We start from the raw sequence: 19,452 nt of genomic DNA, 5'->3' as shown, positions 1-19,452 counted from the left end.
TTGGATCTGACGCCCTTCATTTATATAATAAATTATAAGAGTATATATTTTTGTATAATGTTATTTCTTTCATTAAAAAAACTATTAGAACTATATATTTTATTTAATTTATACAAGTGGAGGAAATATTTAATGATCTAACTACATAACTTATATATTAATATGGGAATTGCATTATGTACCAAAAATAATTAATATATTAGTATCTATATAATTACCATTTTTCAGTATTGCAAATATGATAAAAATACGTAAATATGGCAAATCACATTGTTTTTTCAATATATTTTTTTGATTACAAAACTACTCTCAATGGTTCAAATACATAGTTTCTTTTCTTCCTCCTTATGGCAACCAGTCGAGATTCATTTTCTCTCTTTTCTTTTCTTTTTTTTTTTTACTTTGCAAAAATTGGTTGAATTTCAAGCTGATTTTGTGAAGATTTAAGTTTTCCTTTCTCTTTCTTTTTCTTTCTTTTTCCTGTTTCATCCACTGTGAATTTGATTTGATTAGGTTTCGAATTTTTCACGATCGGTGGAAAATCAAGCCAAAATTGAGAATATCAGCCACTTAAAAAAGACTCTGTCATCAAGAATTCTATCCCGAAGCCTAATCGAAAATACCTACGATGACAACTTCAAAATCTCCTCCAAAAGTTTGTATATTTTTTTTTATCTCTCTAGGCGTGTTGCTGCAACTTAAGATCTACTAGCGTTGTCTCCTTCTATTTGCCAAAAAGAAAAAAAAATTACTAACTATGATAATCGGATAACAATACCAAACGCTACGAATTGTTTCAAATAACAGAAGTAAATTCATAAGGAAATCATAAGACAATCAAGGGGCACTATTCAAAACTACTAACTAATTGACAAAAACGTTATTATCATTACTATTAGAAACAATCAACTAATTAAGAAAAGAAATATAAAGGTAATCATATAACAATCACACGGTAATCATATTTCATATATTATGTTTAAATAAAAATAATAAAAATTAATCAAGGGTAATCAAACGACCGTCTCAAAAGGCTAAATAAAATTGAAGATACTTCAAAAACAATAGAAGGTAATCAATATAATCAAATAAATATCTCATCGAGCTAACTAAAAAAAACTACAGATGACAATCAGAAAATAAACAGAGGACTACATCAAAAACCTAATTGATTAAAACTGAAAAAAAAAAAAAAGTAACAAATGACAATCAGAAAGAGAACCAGCACTATTTTACAAGGCTAACTAAAATTAAAAAAATATCCTAAAAGGTAATCAAATAATAATAACATAACAATCAAATTATTTTAGAAAATTAAGGGCATTTTTTCTACTTTTCACTTCAATTTCATTAGCAAATTTAGATGGGGCTTATTGAATTTGTCATTTCTCCAAGTTTAAAATTTAAGTAACTGAACTTAATTTAGTTTATATATGTATTTATGTATATGTATATATATATATATATGTATAAATATGATATGTAACCTTTTATATTATAGAGATTAACAATATTTTATGTTATAATTCTTGCGTATCTTTAGTCTCCTTTTGTATCTCTCCCTTGTCTTGTGCCAAAGAAATCGAATCATGTCCTCTATATTTTCAACATCTTTATTTTTGTATTTATTATCATTATTTGTTGGAACTTGAAATCAATGTGAAAAATGTCAAATTTAGTTGTAAAATGCAAATCATACTTTGACTAATCTATCATACTCTTAATAGTTCTTAATTTTTATAAGGTTAAAGATTTTACTTGTAAAAATCAACCCTTTAGAATAAATGTGGCTAATGTCAAACATGACTTAGCAGCCAAGACATTTACTTTTAATTGCAAGATGTAACGTTTAAATCTTCCTTTTCTAAGGTCGATAGTCTTCTTTGGATGTAATGTGATCATAACCTGTAAAAGAGAAAAAGAAAAATATATATTGATATAATACTTGTCACATACATTTAGATGCTTAAATCAAACAATAAAAATATGAAGAAGCTGAAAGAGTTTGAGAGTAAGATTCAAATTACTCCATATGAGACTAAAATGATATATTTATAGATCGGTTGACTTAGGACTTCTCATATTCTATTTCGAAATCTGACTATATTTGATTTTCTAATTGAATTCTACGTGAGATTCTTAGGCTGGAGGGTGAGCTTAAGCAAGAGTTGGATTCGATCTCTAAGGCTGCCGAGGTGGAGTCAACCTCAGCCCAGAGTTCGGCCCAACCCAAACCATGGCCAAGTAGGCCTCCACACACTTGACCACCATTACCAAGGCTGAGGAGAGTGGGTCCACCTCGACCTTCAAGCCTGAAAAATCCCCTAGCCTAGTGGGCCTCCTCGGCCCAATTCCCTTCCTTTCAAAATCATCCATGGTAGGATTTTTTGTTAATTTAAAGAAAAAAAATCCCACTCGAATTAAAGAAAAATTTTGAGACAAAAATGCTCTAAGTGTCCAACACATGAGGGAATTAGCAAAGAAATTGTGTCATTACTTCGCGTGGGGGAATGAAACATATCCCGATTCACTCACCATAGACTTCATCTTCTAAATTTAAAAAAGACCTCTAGAAAACTCGAAGATCATAATTGACAAGATGAACGAGCTCTTAATTGTATCAATTCTCTTTCTTGGTGTTAACAAAAGTTGATTGACATTACATATACTATATATGATTGTGGTAGAGTCAAATAAATCTTGGAATTGATAATACAAAATTTTGTATCAATTGAATTACGATCATTTTAGCATTATCTTGTTGTAATTATGTACTTAAATGCATAGAAAAACATATATATTGTTTTTGCATTGAAAGAAGAATATATATATTATTTGTAGAGAAATAAGAAAAAAGAAAAAGTGTGTTAAAAGAAAATAATGATAAAAGAAGAGTGGAAGGCGGAACGAACGTTACAACGTTGTCCACAAAGAAAAAGGAAAAAACAAACATTTCCTAAACAAAAGCCCAACTCCTTACCCACGAGAAAAATGCTCTTAATCCTTTTCCTAATTTAATTCCCTCTTTTTTCCCCCCCTTTTTATTATTATTTATTTATTATTTTAATTTTATGCTTACACACGACACAACAACACAACCCTTCCACTAATTTCCTCTCTATCAACCACCGCTCTTTCGCCCAATGACGACGGCAACCGCCACGGTGAAATTACCCACTGAGAAGCTCATGCGTTGCTTGACATGCCCTCTTTGCCATAACTTGTTCACTAATGCTACCACCATATCGGAATGCCTCCACACATGTAATTCATAAACATTCAACCTTTGGTTCTTTCTTTTTTATTATGGTTCCTATGCTAAATTGTCGTATAAACAGATGTTGGATTGTGTTTTAGTTTGCAGGGATTGTATATCTGAGAAGATAGCTGAAGAGGAATTAGAGGGTTGTCCTATCTGCAACACAAATTTAGGGGGTGTGCCTTTGGAGAAACTCAGGTATTTTCCCTTTATACTAATTTAATCCTTCGTTAAATTTAGAGCTAAAATACAATCAGTGCTCGTTTGAAAATATGCAGGGCAGACCATACAATGGATGATTTAAGGGAAAAGATATTTCCTTGTAAAGTGAGGAAGGAGAAGGAACCTGAGAAAACACAGTTGTCATCCTCGTCCTCAGTTTCGTTGCCTACCAAAAGAAAAGAGGGATCATATACAACTACTGATTCTGGAACAACAAAAATGTTGTCAACATCTACATCACAAGAGAGCTTCGCCAAGCAACAATGCCTTTCCACCATGATTGATCACAAAAAACTTAACTTTGATCTAAATAAGCAGAACAATGGCCAAGTAATGGAGAGAATAACTGATGATTTGAATAAAAAGGAAGCAAGTGTAACATGCTCAAATGATTGTAAGATACAAGATACTCTCGCTAAGGCAGAAACAATCCAGATTGATGATAACTATTGTAATATTCAAGAACATGGTAACAAGCCAATTATGGAAAGAGTTGAAAGAGGATCTTATGGAACAACTTCAGGTTCTATTGAACATGAAAAATTGCAGGATATTTCGAGGGAAAAAAGATTAGCTAGCAGCAACGGATCCTCTGGTAAATTGCACGATCCTTTAGGTGACATTGATGCAGATAGACAATGCAACAAGTCATCAAGTCCTATATGGTTTGCACTAGTTGCTTCTGATCACCAGTGAGATTTTAGTAACTTTAGAACAAGAAAATGAATGGTTCTGTTTATTATTCTACTCCTGTGAATGACCAAACACTGATAAGAACTTTTAATTGACTTTACCAGGGAAGGAAATGAGCCTTTGCCTCAGATCTCCTCAAACTACTTGAGGGTCAGGTTAGTTCGATTTCCTACAGTAATAGTAGCCTATTTGACAATAAGCAAACCAAAGCAACTGCCCTCCCCTCCCTTGTCCTGCTCCTATTTCTTGCATATTTCGAGTAAATTAATAAGTTTCTCATTTGATTTTCCTTTTGATCTTCAATACACAGCGATGGCAGTATACCAGTGTCATTTATCCAGAAATATCTTGCGAAGAAACTAGGTCTTGCTAGTGAGATTGAGGTAATAACCCATCTTTTTCCCCTTAGTTACATTAGCTTTCCTTCTGTTTGAAAGATCTAAATAGATTCTACATATGTCACTTTATGCAAGCATGAAGGCATCCATGTCAAAATGAACTAAAATTGATGCACAGTTCAAACATTCAAGAAGCAGAGTCAGTTTATACAGCTATAAAGTAATAACATTTCCTCAATATTTACAGGTGGAAATCTCATTCAAGGGCCAACCAGTGAGCTCCACATTGCATCTACATGACATTGTGGAACTGTGGCGACATACAACCACAACAGTAGAACTAATACAAATATCTGTGGGCAGCTCAGCCAAGGATTTCGTGATGGTTCTATCTTATGGTCGGAAGTGTTATCACCCTGGAAAATTCACAAACATTTGTACTCACTTAAACAATGGTGTTCAATAAGAGATCAAATAAACACATTTTATGCATCTGTCTCGCATGTTTCCCACTTACAAGTTACACAACAGGCCTCAATTTAGAGGGTCAACTTCTTTCTTCTTCACTAAAATGGGTTAACATGGTCAACTAATCCAAAGAGAATCGAGCATACAATACGAGGAAAACTGACATTAAGGTCTCGAGATATCCTTTCTACTCTTTCTTAAATGTTAAACATGCTCATAAGTAGGAGAAAGGAAACTAAAGGCAAAATTTTCATGTGATCAAAACCCAAAAGAAATGAAAAGCAATGATTTGTTGGCTCAACAATCCATTTCAGTCACAAAGTTGGGAAACATACATCAACAGTAACAACCCAAGCAACTAATTTCAATTCAAAACAACAACGCACAAGAATCTAGATTATGGGCATGAATAATTTTCTGCAATTCATCGTGTTCTGCAATGTACATTTCATCTAAAAATACCAGTATATAGACCAGCAAACTATGGAACTCCTATCACTAAACCAATTGAAAAAGAAAAACAGAAGTTCAAATGGTTAAATCTCGAGACAAACCCACATTCAATCAGATACCGCTGTAATCACCTCTTGGACTCTCCAAAAGGGCATCCCCAAAAGGGTCTTGCATATCCCCAACAAGATCCTCAGTACTCCTCAAAGCCGCATGCAAGCAAACCACCACAGCCCCAATTGCAAGTGAAATCAGCACATTCACAAAAACCCCAGTCAAAGCCAGCGCCAAACCAGTAGACAATCCAAGAATGATAATCAAAACCAAATCATCCAACTCAAAACCAAAAACCCTAATTGGGTCATCGCGAGAAAAGTAAAGGAAGAACCAGGCAACAAAGACGAGTAAGAAGACAATCATGGAAAATGGATGGTAAATGAGGCCAAGAAAAATGAGAAGCAAGACGACAAGACAGTAATTGGAAAGGAAACGGGTCAAGTTATGAGAAATCCGAGTCGTAGCGTCGGAGAGGGAAGAAGGGAGGCTGAGAGCTGATGGGTCTAGGAATTCCCGCCATGGACGGCGAGTTGCGATGACGGATCGACCGGCTTCCTTGAAAGTGACGGCGAATTCAGCGGTAGACATTGGTATAAAACTCTGAAAATTCTCGCCGGAGCTCCGAAATGGAAAGAAATACAAAAGAGAGGAAGATCCCAATTCCCAAACTTAAATCTTCAATCTCTCCTTACTTTATACTGATTTATGTGAATGATCCAATTCAATTTTATAGATACGAAATTAAAATTTTAAAATAAGGAAAAAAAGTGTATATGAAAGAAAGAGCAGTCAACGGTCAATCTGGAAAAGTTCAACTGTTAACCACTTTGTTTTGAAATTTAATCTTCAATCTTCTTGTAATGTTGTATTCTTAAAAATAAAAAAACCAATTACGAAATTCAAAGAAATCAAATCATATTTTTATTGCTTTTTTATATGTTGAGATTATGAGATATACTATGATCATTGTTTTTTGTTTTTCAAATTCGATATGTTTATTTTATAAGCTATGAGTTTATTGATTATATACGATATAAAAGCCCATCAAGATAAAACGTGTAGGAATTAAATCAAAACATGTATAAAAGAGTTTTGAAGTGGTATTGAGAATATTTATGAATTTATTTGAATTTTAAATACTTCTTTTTATTATTATTTTCTACTCCACTTTGATTTGTATTGTGAATCTTTATTCAATTTGATTTGAAAACGTCTATTTTGGACTTTGTATTTTAACAAAGTTACCATGTAAGTCAATGTTCCCAAAACTTTAGTATAAATTTCATCAATATAAAGTTATGGATGGCTTATTGGGGGTAGTTTTTGTGATGAAATTATAATGGGAAAAAAAAAAAACTGAAAAAACATTGGGACCAAAGTCATAGCACTTTATATAAATATAAGAATGTGCAAATAAACCATAATTATGAATGAATATACAAGCAAAAAAAGGTACCACCAACATTAGACTTTTGTTATACAAGTTACTAAAAGAAGGATAACATCCAAAATTCTTCTTTATTTGAAGTCGAGATAACTCTAAAACTCATTCATCTTCTTTTAACCAATAATGACACTTTTTTACTACAAACATGATATATTTATCCAACTTGGACATAGATTTAAACTTATAAGGTGGATGAATAACAATTCACAACAACCCATCGCTATTTGAATCAATGAAAAACAAGAGATGCATTGGATTGTATTTTGTAAGGACATAGACATCCGTATCAGTGGTTTGACATATGCCATCACCCCCCCCCCCCCCCCCCCACCCACCCACCCATTTTTGTTCTTCAATGCAACTGACTTTAGAAGTAGAATATTGCAAACATCGATTCTATTAAGATCTTGAATACAAACTCAGAAGTCCAATACTGTTTTGCAAGTATCTATTCTCCAACTAAAGATTTAAACCATCCAGACCTCAAATGTCCTTAATGCAAGACATTCAAATTAACATTCCACAGGAATCTTGAATTATCATGGACTTTGAACATCGAACGGATATAAAAGGGAAGGAAGAAAAAACCAAGGCTTGTAAGAGAATATATAACAGTGAAACATTCCCAAGTTTGTGGTTTGTGTTCTAAATTTACAGGTCAAACTCATCGGAGTCCGACAATGAAATAGGTCCAAGTGAGTTGTTACCTTCTAAGCTAGCAAGCATCACAAACTCTTTTTTTATACATCCTCTTTTCTCTATCCATCTCACACCAAGCACACTGAACCGTACAACAACATCGTTTCCAATCGTAGCAAATTCTTTGCTTGAGAATACAGGATTTTCACCACCAACATACTGGTAGGTTGGCATTTTACGAGCTGAAAGAAATGCGTACTTGATCGGTCCACATTTTAAGAGTAATCCACGCTGAAATATGTGACGAACAACTCCATGTAAGATCTCCCCCTCAAAAGGCAAAAAGGTTCGGCAAATAAAGGTAATGGGGAACGAAACACATTGAGACTCATTCTTAACAACTCCCTTGCCTATGCTCTTCAAGCTAGTAACAGAAAGAAAATAGCCATGGTCTTTGTTGGCCTTCTCCTTCAGTAAGTTTTCTAATAAGCATGTTATAATGTACCTCTGGAAGTTGTGAGCATCTCTCTTTTCCTTTTCCACTGTGATTTCCACATCTCTCACTAGTTCCACTTCATAAAACATTTCCTAGATCTGATAACATTCAAGAAAACCAACATTTATCAATTTACATCTCGTAAGAAACAGGAAATTTGTTGAATCCGAAACAATGTTAAGAACAACAATGCAAAGAACATTTGATTCACCAAATTTGTTTTCTTAGACTATCTGATAAAATATGCAACCGCATTAAACTGTACGGACTCACCCACATGCCACATGGTGCCAAGCTAAAATATGATCCGTCTTAAAATCAAATGTTCAAATACCCACCCACATGCAATTTCTATGATGAAAAATGCTTGAGACTGGGAGAGTTAGAGCCATAACTCCAACCATCACTTGAAGGGTAAAACTAAAGCAAATGATAGAAAGAAAACATTTGCTTCATATCGGCCTATAAAGTTAGCGGAATATATTGGTAGCAGCACTTAGAAGGATTCCATGTCATAAATTTGAAGATCCACGTCGATTAAATACTGTTAACTCTTAAGAAAACGAAAATTCTAACAAAGATAGCAAAATGGTTGGTTCCAAAAGGAGTAATCCACGAATAAACACAGGATCCACCCGATTATGCTAGGAGATTTAGATTAAACCAAATCCGAATCTCTGTTCACAAACTGACCACACACACACATAAAAAAGAAAAACTTTAATTCGGTTAATCAGCACAAAAATAAGAAATTCGTATCACCAATCACCAATCCCGAATCCAGACAGAGGATCGAATCAAGAATCAAACCACAGAAGAAAAATCAGAGACAGCCACAAATGAAGAATGAAAGGAAAAAAAAAACGCATAGAAATTCAATCATCTTACAATTACAGAGAAGCAGAAAACGGGTACAGATCCGGAATTTGAAAATGAAAAGCATCCCTAAACTGTCAAAAATGAAAATAGGAAGCGAAGAAGCATAATCTGGGAAAGGGATTAGAAGGAAAAGGCGGAGAAAATGATGAGTTACCTGAGTAGGACGGCGAGGAGAATTGGGAAGAAGTAAAGAAATGAAATTGGGCGGGCATTAGGAAGAAGAAATGCTGGGATGTTTGTGCATCGGAGGAGCGGATAAAAGTAAAGGGGAGATGGGTTTGCCATTTTTATACAAAAACAAAAAAGAAAATATGGATTTTGGAAAAAAGGAAAGCTGCTCCGATGCCTTTCTCCGATATGATCAATGACGTGTACTACAAATATAAATCCTTTCGCATATACATCTGCTCATGCTTATCAGCATATATATATACATATATATATTAATTATTTATTTAAATATAAAATCAAAATTTTATTTTGTTGTGAATGTTCGAAAGATACACACAACTATGTACTGCATGATCGTAGTGTGCTATCGTGTCCATCTTTTCGACATCGAGTCTTCTTCGTTTTCATCTATTTTAGAATGATACTTACATAGTAAACAAAACGTTAAAGAATTAGAACTTTTAATGTCAACTTCGAGCTCCATTATCTAATTTGGATGTTTTTTGTTTTTTTAATTTCAAGTAATTTTTAAAAATCTACTTGTGAACTTGTTTGACCATACATTTGGATTGCATGATATTGTTATTCAACATTTTGCAAATTTGAATAGTTGGGACTTAAATAATAGTAGAATCAAAAGAGGGGGGAAAAAAAAGAAGAAGAAGAAGAAACATATAATAGAATATGATTCCTCAAAACGTTTATTTTTTTTTAAAAAAATCATTTTATTACAACAGAGGATCTTAATGGAAATTCTTAGTTATCAAATAAGAGATGAGAAACATAAAACTTTTCGATTTTTAAGGATTTTTTTATTAGAATAAATAAAGTACTAAAATGAGTACACTTGAGTTTGAGCCATTTTCCTTTAAATATTTTGAGGGCTACTGCTACGATATTTTAGAGGGGAAAAGTCTAAGATGCCCTTGAAAAGAAAAATATCACAAAATCGTCCATTTTTCTCAAAATCTCATCTCTCACGATTTTGGCAGCGGCGTTCTCAGCCGGCAACATCAAACGACCACGTCTTTCGACGGCGACGGCGAGCCTCCCCACCATTGCCGCGGATAATTTTCGATATTGAAAAGAATTAAAGAAAAGTAGAGCTCAGCAAGTTCGTATCTTCAATTAATCTGATTTTACATTACTTCTATCTACTTCGTTCGTGGTCTGGGAAGCAAGCAGTTATGCTTCTGTAATCACCGATGGCTTTATTACACAGTCGTCTTTGCCATGCCACGAACTTCTTCGATACATTTCAAACTGAATTCCACGGTTCTCACATTTTACTGAAGTACGGTTCGTCTGTTGTCTTCAGAAACCGCTCTTTCTGCTCTCCGTTTTATGATTTAACAACCGGTACTTTTTCCAATCGAATATCGTATAGGAGTTTAAGCTCACGAACACCCATTTACAGATATAATTTGAGAAGAAATTTATCACGTGTTAGTTGGATAGACAGGTGGAATGAAACCGCGAAACAAAATCGCCCTAAACCACCTCGTGCTGTGTTGGACTATCCCAGTAGCGATGAGAATGAAGTTTCAATTTCAAGAACAGGTTTTTCAAAGAGTTATAGAGCTAGTAGTCGGATTGATGATGATGGAAGTGGCGGGAGTACAATGGAGAAGATTGTGAGGAAATTGAAGAAATTTGGGTACATCGACGATGAGAATAAAGAGAAGGGGGAAGAGAGAGCCATTGAAAAGGGGTCTGTGGAGGACATACTTTATATTGAGGAAGGAATGTTGCCTAATACTCGAGGTGGGTTTTCTAAGGAATCGCCTATGGGAGATGAGGACATGTTTGGAAGTAATGGGGAAGTTAGGTTTCCATGGGAGAAGCCAAAAGAAAAGGAAGATACAGATGGGGATTCAACAAGGAGAAGGGGCAGGGCATCTTTGGCAGAATTGACTCTTCCTGAGCCAGAATTGAGAAGGCTGAGGAACTTGACTTTCCAGAAAAAACACAAGATGAAGATAGGAGGTGGTGGAGTGACTCAAGCTGTTGTGGGTGTCATTCATGAAAAATGGAAATCTTCAGAGATTGTGAGGCTTAAAATTGAAGGTCCTCCTGCACTTAACATGAAAAGGATGCACGAGATATTGGAGGTTTGCTTTCTATGCAGTTTTTTATTTGTTTGCTCGTGAAATTTTTGGTATTTGCAAAATACTACCTATTTGGTTTCCATAAGCTTAATGTTATCTCACAAAAAGCTGAAGATTGAGCTAGCAAATGAAGTACTTGTAATAGTGATGATAAACCGATTGGAAACTACCATGGTAGATAGAAGATCAAATGACCACATGGAAGGCGTTCCTTGCTTGCAAAGTTCCTTTCCTAGATAGGCTGGATATGGGCTTAGTTATCCACCCAGTGTGTTTTCATTGAAAGAATTGTCAATTGATGCTGGGACAACTGTTTGAGAGCCATGTCCCAGCCAATGATGAAAGCATGAAATTGTATATCAGTTTCCTTTGTTGACGTGCTACCATCTTCTCTGGATGTGATCAAGTATGCCTATATTGAATGTAGCATTCATGATTAGATACTGGGATAAATTTTTTGCAATGTTTCAGAATGATCAAAATACCTGCAAGCTTATTGATGTTCAGATTTTGATTTTGAGCTTTGTAAGAAATGATTATGTTCACAAAAACTTCTTAATAGATATGATTTCTATTTTTGCAACTAAAGGTGTGATCATTTATCTTGTTTTATTTGTTCTTTTAACAGAGAAAAACCGGTGGACTGGTTATTTGGAGGTCAGGAACTTCGGTGTCTCTATATAGAGGTGTAAGCTATGAACTTCCTGAAGCACCACAATTTAACAAACGGATTTACAAGAGAAATGAAATCACTGCATTGCCTAGAACTGGTGCTAGTACTATAGTTCCTTCTGAATCTTCTTCTCACCGTAATGTTTATGCTTTGCAACAAAAAAAAGAAGAAACTTCCATAGAGGGTGAACAGTGCAGCGAACAATTGACAAAAGTACAAGTGAATTATGAGGATGAAGTAAATAAATTGCTGGATGGTTTGGGTCCAAGATACACAGATTGGCCAGGATTGGATCCTTTACCCGTAGATGCAGATATGCTCCCAGGAGTAGTTCCTGATTATGAACCTCCATTTAGAATACTTCCTTATGGAGTGAGATCTTCTCTTGGAGTTAAGGAAGCCACAGCCTTAAGAAGACTTGCCAGAAGACTCCCTCCTCATTTTGCATTAGGTATTTTCTCCTTGTCAAATTCTTGGTGACATCTGCTGCAGGTGGTGATATTTTTTGTGGATACAGGCAGAAACAGGCAGCTTCAAGGATTGGCTGTTGCAATGGCTAAATTGTGGGAACGAAGTTCAATTGCAAAAATTGCCCTGAAACGAGGTGTGCAGCTGACTACTAGTGAAAGAATGGCCGAAGAGATCAAGGTAACATTTTTATGGATAATTGTGGTATTTTCATATTACATTATAGCGAGTTTATGAATTGAATGTTTAAGCGGTTGATGTAGAAATTGACAGGAGGCATTCTTCTGTCAAGAAACAAAGACTTTCTGGTATTCTATAGAGGAAAGAGTTTCTTGTCGCCTGAGGTAACTGAAGCTTTGCTAGAAAGGGAGAGGTTGGCAAAATCTCTACAGGACGAGGAAGAACAGGCAAGGTTGAAAGCATCAGCCTTAGTGGTACCTGGCATTGAGAAAACAGAGCAATCTGGAACTGCTGGTTCTCTAGAGGAAACACTAGATGCTGATGCTAAATGGGGAAAGGCTCTGGATGACAAGCACAAGGAAAACGTAATGCGGGAAGCTGAACAATTGAGGCACACCGACCTTGTTAGGAAGTTGGAACGGAAGCTTGCTTTTGTGAGTTTCTTGAACTTGGGTTAAATTCTGCTATCTTAGATCTTTTTCAAATTGTTAATTGCGTTTACTTTATCTAGAATTCTGCTCTTGATGTTGGAAATGGAACCTGCCTTTTTGGTAGAACTGGAGAATGTGAGATTTAATTTTGTTGATCTCCTTGTGATGTTGGCATTATAAACATAACTCATGAACTGACTACTTAAGATATGGGACTTCTTATCTCGATGTAGTAGAATCCTTTTTTATTTGAAATATCTGTCTTCTCTAGGCTGAAAGAAAATTGGTGAAAGCCGAACAAGCATTATTTAAGGTCGAAGCATTTATGACACCAGCGAAACGGCAGGCTGAACCTGATAGCATAACTGAGGAGGAAAGATTTATGTTTCGTAAGCTTGGTCTAAGAATGAAAGCTTTCTTGCTTCTAGGTAAAACAACTCCCTCCACCATATTCCATTTACTCAGAATCTGAAATCACTCACTTGGATGGTGGTGTTATTTCAGGTAGGCGTGAAGTTTTCGATGGCACAGTGGAGAACATGCACTTGCATTGGAAGTATCGTGAATTGGTGAAGATCATGATAAAAGCCAATTCCTTTGACCATGTCAAGAAGATTGCTTTGCAACTCGAAGCTGAGAGTGGGGGTGTCCTAGTTTCAATTGACAAAGTCTCCAAAGCATATGCTATAATCGTTTATCGGGGAAAGGATTATCAACGGCCATCTTTGCTGAGACCCAAAAATCTTTTAACAAAGAGGAAGGCTCTAGCACGCTCGATCGAGCTTCAAAGGCATGAGGTACAACATTTAAGTTTCTTTTCTAATAGTTGAAAAGCTCTCATGCGTATGAACTTATAGACAAAGAACGAAGTAAACATTTACTGATTCTTGGTTTTCTCACTAATTTGCTCAACAGGCTTTGCTAAAACATATATCAGCAATGCAGAGTAGAGTGGACAAACTAAAATCCGAGATTGTAAGTCTCTCGCAACTGCAGAAATTATTTCTACTTTTTGTTTCTCTAATTTGATACCTTATTTGATATCCTCTATGTCAAAAGGAACAAATGGAGAAGGTGAAAGACCAAGGGGATGAAGTATTATATAATACTCTAGATTCTGCTTATCCTACTGACAATGACTCGGAGGTCTGTTTATTTTTACTCGATACATTTCTGCTATGTTAGTATCAGTAATCTGCAGATCTAACTTCATGTTCTTATTGTTTGGTTTTTTGGTTGTAGGAAGAAGACTACGGTACATATGAGGCATATGGTGAGGATAGTGATGTTGAAGATGAAGATGATATCATCGCTAGTGACGAGTACCTAGAAGCAGATATTTCACATGGAATCCAAGTACAAGAATCAGAGGTTGAATATGAGACATCTGAATCACGTCGAGTATGAAAATAAATATCTAACACGTGGTGCTTGATGAAGAAGATGAAACAAAATAACAGTGTGAACAAAGGGATGGGAGCGCTGGTGGTAAAGGTCTCAGTCAGTGTATACTAGGAATGTCTGTCCAGTTTGCTGAGGATGTATAAATAAAACAACACCATCGATATTGTTGAAACGCTCCATTTTTTATAGCATACGGCAGAAATTCCATTGATGAAAATTGGAAAGAGATTTGCAAGGCAAACAAATTTTGAAAAACTACATGATTAGGAACGGACCAACTTCTGATTGAAGATTCTCTGATACCTTTTGATTGAGTTCAACGTTAAAGAATAAAATCAAATTTTCATTTGTAGCTGCAAAATTATGTCGTGTGAAGGTACTAGACGCTTGGACGATGCGTGTTGCCATTGTAAGGTTAAACTTTCAGCACTCAAGGAAGAGGCCAGTGGTTATAGTTACAAGGTACTTGACCTCCTCGAAGTGAGCCATTCCCATATAAATATATATGTGAAAATGTTGCTTAACACCCAGAATTTTCTTCTACATTGTCACTAATCGAGGACTTCCTGATGCGGTCATGAAGTGAGCACCAGACGTGGCCAAGCTGACTTAATTGGATCGTTGGGGACTTGAGTTGACAAGGTTTAAAGCAAGCCACTGTGTGCAAATAGGTGTCCGTAAACATGCATGGAACTAGATTCTTTCGATTAGCCTAGACATAATTTAAACTGATTAAAATGTTATATCAAAATGTCAGAATTTGACTAGATTATTTTTAAAAATAATTACACTCAAATGGCAATTCCTTGTAATTTTTCAACACATAAAGCTCAAATTCCAGAAAATATGCTAACCACGTGCGACATTCACTTATTGAGAGCACCAAAATTATCATTTGTTTGTTTATATAAGCAAAATATCAAGACTAATATTCTGAATTACTTATATATTTTCAAACGATTGTTGCTTAAAATAATTTTCCTTTTACGTACAACCAAACAATTTTATGCCTTTTACATTTAAAACTAATAAAAAGATGATTGTTCATTTCCCCCACAGAATAAAAAAAAGTTGAGTTGCGATGATCAACAACAATAACGTAGTAAGTCATATGAAACTACATCAACCAGTGACCAGTTTGTGCCTACAACCATCATAAGTGAACATATATAGGAAGAGCATCCAACTAATAAACAACGCGGCTCCAAACAATCTGAAAAAACAGAAACTTAAAAAGCACACAAAGACAATCCCCCACGAACATCTCAAGCATTCTTAGATCAAACAAATAGATGTCTTGGTTTAACTTTTGGATGGAGAAAGTAAATCAAGAACCAGCGTCTGAACCCGTCAAATTATCTTTCATTGTTTGTAGAAAATTAAATTCCAGTCAAAAAGTAGCCAAAAATAGACTAATAAAGAAAAATAATTAAATATCCATAAAACTTGAAGAAATGCAGAGTATAATCCAAGACCCAAAAATGGCTCTTCTCACTTGAGAGGAATGAACCTCGACGAGTGAGTAGCACCGATACCAGGTCTACCGTGCTTAACAGGCTTGTACGATATAGAAAACTCAGCTAGGTAATGGCCAATCATCTCAGGCTTGATTTCAACCTGATTGAAGGTCTTTCCATTGTAAACTCCAATGATACTTCCAATCATTTCAGGTACTATGATCATGTTACGAAGGTGAGTTCTAACGGGTTCTGGCTTCTCACCTGGTGGAGCCTCACGTTTCTGTGGATATAAGAGGTAAAAACCATATGAGACTGGTATCACTTATCACGATCTCCAAGCCATCATCAACCCACAAAAAAATCATAACCAGTAGCATTCGTAGAAGATAGGGAAAAGAATTTAATCTGAATATAAAAGCTAAGGGAGAAAGATGCAAATTAGTCATGATTGATGATGAATTTGACAACATGAGGGTCGGATTCTTGGATCATCAAGAACCATGTGGGAGATTTCATCCTATTTCACCACTAATTGAAATTTAAATAATTGAGAAGGAGAATAGCTCAAATAAGCGGAAATTCAAGCGAATCTTGTACTTGGACAAATATCAGAAGAGCCAACAAACCATACAAAACACCACATTTCCACAACGCAAATGCATTAGGGATATTGCATGCTTTTATCCATCTATGATATCCGTTTGAAGGTGCAATCAATTGACAGGCTTTGTATTGGACTGAAGTTAAAAAAAACCAGTAAAAGGAAACACAACAAATTACTTTCCAAAACCCACTCATCGAATATCAACCAATAAAACCAGCTATCTAGTTCACTCATATCCAACAAGACATAAACGCACCAAAATTATGAAAGTAATCGCATAAACCTGAACTAGTTTTTCGAAAAAACAAGAGTTGGAATTCACTATTCCAGTTACAAAATGGAACAAATTGGAAGAAAGAAAAACACGAAGTATAATAATTACCGCTTTACGCAGCTTCTTGATAAGAGCCATTGGCTTCCTTGTCAGACCCCTACGGAACCTGGAACAGAAGATCGAGGGAAGCGTCAAAACCAGAAAGTAAACTCATTCCAAAACATCACCCATATATATCATTTGAATTACCTTCTGCGAGCCCTGGCAGTAAAGAGCTTGACAAGCTCATCGGTGGACATGTCGAGGAGAGCATCCAAATCGACTCCACGGAAACTGAACTTCTTGAAAGTTCTCTTCTTCGGGACTCCTGCCGCCGCCGCCACATCGGGATTATCGTCCGCCTATGAACATGAAACTTAGGTCAAATGGAGTACACACATTTCATAACCGAATGCGAGGAATTCCTCGAGCCTTACCATGGTTGGAGTTCAGATATGAGAAGAAGCCGTAGAGTGAGTGCAAATGGGGATTCTGGCTGCTAGGGTTTTGAGTGGAGCGAAATTGTCAAATTAAGATCATTTATAAACTCTGAAGCCCTTAGACTACAATTTTATTTGAGAGCATAAACGGACCTGTAATGTTTACTATTCCACTTGGGCCTAAATGTAATTAATCGGCCTCGTAGATAAGTTGCTATGATGAAAATGGGCCCAGTATCCAATTAACGAAGCCCATAAATTTTTTGAGTTTTAAATTTAGTCTTTGAATTTTATTTTCAAATAAATTTTGTATTTAGCCTCCAAATTTTAAAAATAAATGTATCTTTCTAATCTTCAAATTTATAAAATAGACTTATTTGGTTCTTGAGTTTTGGCAATATTTTTTAAATAAGTTTAAAATGTCTTTCAAATAATTTTATACTTTTATTTTAAATAGTTAAAAAAAAATGATATTTTAAATTAGAAAATAATTTATAAAAATCATATTCTTTATAGAATTGTTTTTTCTGATTTAAATATCATTTAACTTTTTTAAAAAAACAAAACAAAAATACTTCAAGGGTTTTCTCAACTTATTTTGAAAAAATAGTCAACAAAGGTTGGGCATGTGGAGGGCTCCTTGGGAATTAACAATTTCCCACCAAAATGAAGATCTTTGGTGGTGACCTTTCTTCAATGGCCAATATTGCACAACCCAATGATCTACTTCAACGCGGAATTATTAACTCCCATGTGCATTCAAATTTGCCACCCAAGTCTAAAAATTAGTATTCACATGATATGGCATTCCCAGGGAAGTGGACAATTATTTTGTGGATATTTTTGTATATTTCGTTCGTCATCGTGAACCCTTTGTAAGTTTATCTGTTCGTCCACTTTCCAATCTGATTTTGTCTTTTGAGTTTACCTGCATAAAAGTTACTTTCACCGGCCAGTGTAATATAAACCCTAAATCTTCTAAACTCTAAGTTTGTAACACTTCAATATCTAAATTTGTATATGAAGTGTATAATTTAATCCAACTAAACACAAGAGGAGGGTGAGAATCGCTCTTTCTTGTAATTTACTTACTCTCTTTCAGAGGCTATCAAATAAAGTCGTATACAATGTACTTCCTTTTGACATTATCTAATTATGTCTAACTCACATATGGATAATGTGTTTGTTTACGAAGTCGGTGTGTGATAGTTATTTTACGAGTTACGGTTTTTTAAGTGATATAAGTAGTGGATGAGTTGGCGTAAAGTTGAAAAGTTTATATCTACTACGTCACTGCTTATTTGTTGTCATTTGGAAAAGTATCAAAATTTACTACCCAATTATGATTTTAGGTTAATTATTATTTTAATTTAAAAACTAGGGATTGTTATTCATATTATTTTTACGGTTTAAAAAACAAAAAATACAAAAGAAATAATAATTAAAACGTGTTTGGTATAATTGTATCTAACAACGATTTTAAAAAACAACACACGAAATAGCTAATTTTCTAAAACAATATTATAGTTTTATAGTTTTAAATTGACAAACAAACACAAATTTTGAATTTTAAGTCTAAATTTCAAAATTTTAAATTGAATGTTTTAAAATACAATCAAAAAAAGATTTTGTTTTTGTTTGCCACAAATTTTTTTGTTTTTAATTTCAAAATAATTTTTGAATCACGAATCAAAAGAAAACTAAATTTTGAAATGAATCCAAGTTTTTTACTACAATTTTGTTTTTAAATCATTAAGATTATAACTTTCATACATGTATAAGACCTTTTCAAATGCAACCATTGATTTTTAATTTAAAGAGAACTACGAAAATGAAATAAATATTAAACAACTATTCCTTAAATTCTAGTAGTTTTACCATTTTTGGTCTACATCTATTTTTCTCTACTCATTTTAGAAAGAAAAAATACATAGTGATAATTCGTTGAGTACTTTGGTGAGAATTTTGGAAGAGAATAACATTTCATTTAAGTTTGATTATAAAAAGAATCGAATTTAACTAATTATGAAGTACAATCAAAACGAGCTTATAAGCCAATAACTTGAAGTTAGAAATTCGATTTTTCTACCTCGCTGCATTAATCCAATACTTTTAGAAAAAGAATCTAAATCAATTCATAAAGTTAAGTTCAAACAACTCAAAATTTAAGAGGATAAATTAATATTTGTCGTACTTTTTAATCGTATGAAGTTGGTACCATGCCTTAAAAGGTTTTGCATGATTGGGTAGAT

At 34.5% G+C, this 19,452-nt stretch overlaps 5 protein-coding genes across 12 annotated transcripts; 2 read left to right on the top strand and 3 right to left on the bottom strand.

The window, feature by feature from the left end:
* Positions 1-1,720: 1,720 nt before the first annotated feature.
* Positions 1,721-6,221, bottom strand: LOC103483647 (PRA1 family protein D). Of its 6 annotated transcripts, XM_017043579.2 has the most exons (3): positions 5,565-6,221; positions 3,606-3,647; positions 1,721-1,905 (listed from the first exon to the last, which is right to left on the bottom strand). In XM_017043579.2, the coding sequence occupies exons 1-3, from the start codon at positions 6,073-6,075 to the stop codon at positions 1,865-1,867; spliced, it is 594 nt and encodes a 197-aa protein (XP_016899068.2). In that variant the 5' UTR covers positions 6,076-6,221; the 3' UTR covers positions 1,721-1,864. The 6 variants fall into 6 exon arrangements, with proteins under 6 accessions (XP_016899068.2, XP_008438583.2, XP_050942041.1 ...); XM_008440361.3 differs by lacking the exon at positions 1,721-1,905 and having other exon boundaries at positions 3,627-3,647; positions 5,539-6,215; XM_051086084.1 differs by lacking the exon at positions 1,721-1,905 and having other exon boundaries at positions 3,633-3,647; positions 5,535-6,215.
* LOC103484181 (E3 ubiquitin protein ligase DRIP2-like) lies at positions 3,095-5,006 on the top strand. 3 transcript variants are annotated; one of them, XM_051086080.1, is made up of 6 exons: positions 3,095-3,264; positions 3,358-3,457; positions 3,517-4,173; positions 4,279-4,329; positions 4,485-4,557; positions 4,760-5,006. In XM_051086080.1, exons 1-6 carry the CDS (start codon positions 3,144-3,146, stop codon positions 4,976-4,978), a joined length of 1,221 nt encoding a protein of 406 aa, XP_050942037.1. In that variant the 5' UTR covers positions 3,095-3,143; the 3' UTR covers positions 4,979-5,006. The 3 variants fall into 3 exon arrangements, with proteins under 3 accessions (XP_050942037.1, XP_050942038.1, XP_050942039.1); XM_051086081.1 differs by having other exon boundaries at positions 3,096-3,264; positions 3,538-4,173; XM_051086082.1 differs by having other exon boundaries at positions 3,096-3,264; positions 3,538-4,146; positions 4,760-5,004.
* A 1,307-nt stretch (positions 6,222-7,528) lies between the features above and the next one.
* On the bottom strand, positions 7,529-8,158 carry LOC103483648 (DNA-directed RNA polymerase V subunit 7-like). Its single transcript, XM_008440363.3, has one exon. The coding sequence runs from the start codon at positions 8,156-8,158 to the stop codon at positions 7,586-7,588; it is 573 nt and encodes a 190-aa protein (XP_008438585.1). The 3' UTR covers positions 7,529-7,585.
* Positions 8,159-10,003: 1,845 nt separating this feature from the next.
* On the top strand, positions 10,004-14,600 carry LOC103483646 (CRM-domain containing factor CFM3A, chloroplastic/mitochondrial-like). Its single transcript, XM_008440359.3, has 9 exons — positions 10,004-11,230; positions 11,856-12,351; positions 12,418-12,548; positions 12,632-12,982; positions 13,251-13,407; positions 13,484-13,776; positions 13,895-13,954; positions 14,039-14,125; positions 14,222-14,600. Exons 1-9 carry the CDS (start codon positions 10,325-10,327, stop codon positions 14,384-14,386), a joined length of 2,646 nt encoding a protein of 881 aa, XP_008438581.1. The 5' UTR covers positions 10,004-10,324; the 3' UTR covers positions 14,387-14,600.
* A 1,125-nt stretch (positions 14,601-15,725) lies between these two features.
* LOC103483644 (40S ribosomal protein S15-4) lies at positions 15,726-17,353 on the bottom strand. Its single transcript, XM_008440358.3, has 4 exons — positions 17,198-17,353; positions 16,971-17,122; positions 16,830-16,887; positions 15,726-16,123 (listed from the first exon to the last, which is right to left on the bottom strand). The coding sequence occupies exons 1-4, from the start codon at positions 17,198-17,200 to the stop codon at positions 15,875-15,877; spliced, it is 462 nt and encodes a 153-aa protein (XP_008438580.1). The 5' UTR covers positions 17,201-17,353; the 3' UTR covers positions 15,726-15,874.
* Positions 17,354-19,452: the final 2,099 nt, after the last annotated feature.

This window comes from Cucumis melo, chromosome 6, assembly GCF_025177605.1.
Source record: "Cucumis melo cultivar AY chromosome 6, USDA_Cmelo_AY_1.0, whole genome shotgun sequence".
Taxonomy (NCBI): Eukaryota; Viridiplantae; Streptophyta; class Magnoliopsida; order Cucurbitales; family Cucurbitaceae; genus Cucumis; species Cucumis melo.
This window is presented reverse-complemented; position numbering and strand designations above follow the sequence as displayed.

Excerpts from the sequence above, each read along its gene's own strand:
- LOC103484181 (XM_051086080.1), top strand. The coding sequence starts at position 3,144 with ATGACGACGGCAACCGCCACGGTGAAATTACCCACTGAGAAGCTCATG. Across the intron at positions 4,174-4,278 it reads CTAGTTGCTTCTGATCACCA|GGAAGGAAATGAGCCTTTGC; the intron begins GTGAGATTTTAG and ends TGACTTTACCAG. Across the intron at positions 4,330-4,484 it reads TCAAACTACTTGAGGGTCAG|CGATGGCAGTATACCAGTGT; the intron begins GTTAGTTCGATT and ends TTCAATACACAG.
- LOC103483647 (XM_017043579.2), bottom strand. The coding sequence starts at position 6,075 with ATGTCTACCGCTGAATTCGCCGTCACTTTCAAGGAAGCCGGTCGATCC. Across the intron at positions 3,648-5,564 it reads CCTTTTGGAGAGTCCAAGAG|GCAACGAAACTGAGGACGAG; the intron begins GTGATTACAGCG and ends TTCTTTTGGTAG. Across the intron at positions 1,906-3,605 it reads TGACAACTGTGTTTTCTCAG|GTTATGATCACATTACATCC; the intron begins GTTCCTTCTCCT and ends TCTCTTTTACAG.
- LOC103483648 (XM_008440363.3), bottom strand. The coding sequence starts at position 8,158 with ATGTTTTATGAAGTGGAACTAGTGAGAGATGTGGAAATCACAGTGGAA.
- LOC103483646 (XM_008440359.3), top strand. The coding sequence starts at position 10,325 with ATGGCTTTATTACACAGTCGTCTTTGCCATGCCACGAACTTCTTCGAT. Across the intron at positions 12,983-13,250 it reads TGGAACGGAAGCTTGCTTTT|GCTGAAAGAAAATTGGTGAA; the intron begins GTGAGTTTCTTG and ends TGTCTTCTCTAG. Across the intron at positions 13,955-14,038 it reads ACAAACTAAAATCCGAGATT|GAACAAATGGAGAAGGTGAA; the intron begins GTAAGTCTCTCG and ends CTATGTCAAAAG.
- LOC103483644 (XM_008440358.3), bottom strand. Across the intron at positions 16,888-16,970 it reads ACTGCCAGGGCTCGCAGAAG|GTTCCGTAGGGGTCTGACAA; the intron begins GTAATTCAAATG and ends CTTCTGTTCCAG. Across the intron at positions 16,124-16,829 it reads TCAAGAAGCTGCGTAAAGCG|AAACGTGAGGCTCCACCAGG; the intron begins GTAATTATTATA and ends TTATATCCACAG.